Raw genomic sequence first — 2621 nt, forward strand, 5'->3', positions numbered from 1 at the left:
TCATAACGACTCCATGTCATAACCAATCTCCGTGTCGGTATCTTCAGAAGGATCTTTATGATACAGGAAATAGTGGCATCTACATCTAAATCTTTCCACTCTTGGTTCATCCTTGGAAGGCTGTCTGAAGTATCGATGGTTTATAACCAACCACATTAGCCTTTCCATTCTTTCTTTCCTTGCACTTAACACCGTCCTGACTCCAGTCCTCCTCCTGTTGCTGAGTATTCGGTCCACAAGTCCCTGTGGTTTCTTCTCCCTCTCCTCTTGGGATGGATATTCTGGGAGAGGGGAAGGGAGTTTGACGGTAGGGTCGAGAGTCAACCCACGAAGGTTCTTCTCTAATATTTCAGAGATAGTTCGAGAGGCAGCTGAGGCTCCCTGGGAATTTTCTTCATTGGCCCTCTGAGAAGGTTCTGGGCCACAGGATGGGTAAAGCTTCGTTGGTGAATCCATCTGAAGCCTAGTCACAGACAGAAGCTCCTTCTAGATCTTTGGGTTCCAGTGGAAGGAGATACTCAAAACTCAACTAGCTGCAAAGTAGCCGTAAAAACCAAGATAGCCCAGAAGGAGTGAGGAAAACTGAGACTTCGACAAACTCTGGCTAGAGAAAGAACAAAATGTAGTGAGATCAATTTCTTTATTTCTCTTTCTGTTGCTTCATTATTGGTGTGTAAAAATGCAACTGATGTATATACATTGATTTTTATCCTGAAACTTTGCTGAAGTTCTAGCAGTCTTTTAGTGGAGTCTTTCAGGTTTTCCAAGTAGAGTATGTTGTCTGCAGAAAGTGAAAGTTTGACTTCTTCTTCACCAACTTCAATTCCTTTTATTTCATTTTGTTTTCTGATTGCTGATGCTAGGACTTCCAACATGATATTAAACAACAGTGATGAGAGTAGACATCCCATTGAGTTCTTGATCTCAGGGGGAAAGCTCTCAGTTTTTCCCCATTGAGGATGATGTTACCTGTGGTCTTTCCATATATGGCTTTTATGATGTTTGAGTATGTTCCTTCTATCCCAACATTCTTGAGGGTTTTCATTAAGAAAGGATGCTGTATTTTGTCAAATGCTTTTTTCTGCATCTATTGACAGAATAATATGATTCTTGTTCTTTCCTTTATTGATGTGATGTATCATATTGATTGATTTGTGAATATTAAACCAGCCCTGCAGCCCAGGAATGAATCCCATTTGATCATGGTGAATAATCTTTTTATATGTTGTTGAATTCGATTTGCTAGTAAGTTGTTGAGAATTTTTGCATCCATGTTCATCAGGGATATTGGCCTGTAGTTTTCCTTTGTTTGTGGAGCCTCTGTCTGGGTTGGGAATCAAAGTAATGCTGACTTCATAGAATGAGTCCGGAAGTTTTCCTTCCCTTTCTATTTTTTTGAAACAGCTTGAGAAGGATGGGTATTAACGCTGCCTTAAATGTCTGGTAGAATTCCCCAGAGAAGCCATCTGGTCCAGAATTCTTATTTGTTGGGAGATTTTTGATAACTAATTCAATTTCTTCATGAGTATGGGTGTGTTCAAATTTTCTATTTCTACCCATTTGAGTTTTGGTAGTGTGTGGTTGTTTAGGAATTTGTCCATTTCTTCCAGGTTGTCCAGTTTGTTGGAATATAATTTTTCATAGTATTCTCTGATAATTGCTTGTATTTCTGAAGGCTTGTTGTAATAAATCCATTTTCATTCGTGATTTTATCTACTTGGGTCCTGTCTTTTTTCTTTTTTGAGAAGCCTGGATAGAGGTTTATCAATTTTATTTATTTTTTCAAAAAACCAGCTCTTAGTTTCATTGATCTGTTCTACTGGGGTTTTTCTTATTCTATATTATTTATTTCTGCTCTGATCTTTATTTCTCTTCTCCTGCTGAGTTTGTGGTTTCTTTGCTGTTCTGCTTCTAGTTGCTTTAGGGGTGCTGTTAGATTTTGTATTTGGGATTTTTCTTGTTTCTTGAGATAGGCCTGGATTGCAATGTATTTTCTTCTTAGGACTGCCTTTGCTCCATTCCAAAGGGTTTGGATTACTGTTTTCATTTTCTTTGTTTCCATATATTTTTTAAATTTCTTCTTTAATTGCCTGGTTGACCCATTCATTCTTTAGTAGAATGTTCTTTAACCTCCATGTTTTTGGAGGTTTTCCAAACTTTTTCCTGTGTTTTATTTCAAGTTTTATTGCATTGTGATCTGCACGTGTGCATAGTATGATCTCAATTCTTTTATATTTATTGAGGGCCGTTTTGTAACCCAGTATGTGATCTATCTTGGAGAGTGTTCCATGTGCACTCAAGAAGAATGTATATTCTGCTGCCTTAGGATAAAAACTTCTAAATATCTCTGTCGAGTCCATCTGGTCCAGTGTATCATTCAGGGCCATTGTTTCTTCATTAATTTTCTGTCTAATTTGTCCATTGCTGTAAGTGGAGTATTAAAGTCCCCTGAAATTACTACATTCTTACCAATAAGATCACTTATGTTTGTGATTGTTTTATATATTTGGGTGCTTCTGAATTCGGTGCATAGGCGTTGATAATTGTTAGCTCTTCTTGATGGATAGACCCTGTAATTATTATACAATGCTCTTCTTCAGCTCTTGTTACAGTCTTTAGTT

The 2621-nt window shown here is 37.6% G+C and overlaps 1 protein-coding gene across 1 annotated transcript; it reads right to left on the reverse strand.

Moving 5' to 3' along the window:
- Positions 1-456, reverse strand: LOC115281943 (developmental pluripotency-associated protein 3-like). The gene has a single exon (XM_029927682.1). It carries the CDS (start codon positions 454-456, stop codon positions 1-3), a length of 456 nt encoding a protein of 151 aa, XP_029783542.1.
- Between the last annotated feature and the right edge of the window lie 2165 nt (positions 457-2621).

This window comes from Suricata suricatta, chromosome 17 (assembly GCF_006229205.1).
Source record: "Suricata suricatta isolate VVHF042 chromosome 17, meerkat_22Aug2017_6uvM2_HiC, whole genome shotgun sequence".
In the NCBI taxonomy this organism is placed as follows: domain Eukaryota; kingdom Metazoa; phylum Chordata; class Mammalia; order Carnivora; family Herpestidae; genus Suricata; species Suricata suricatta.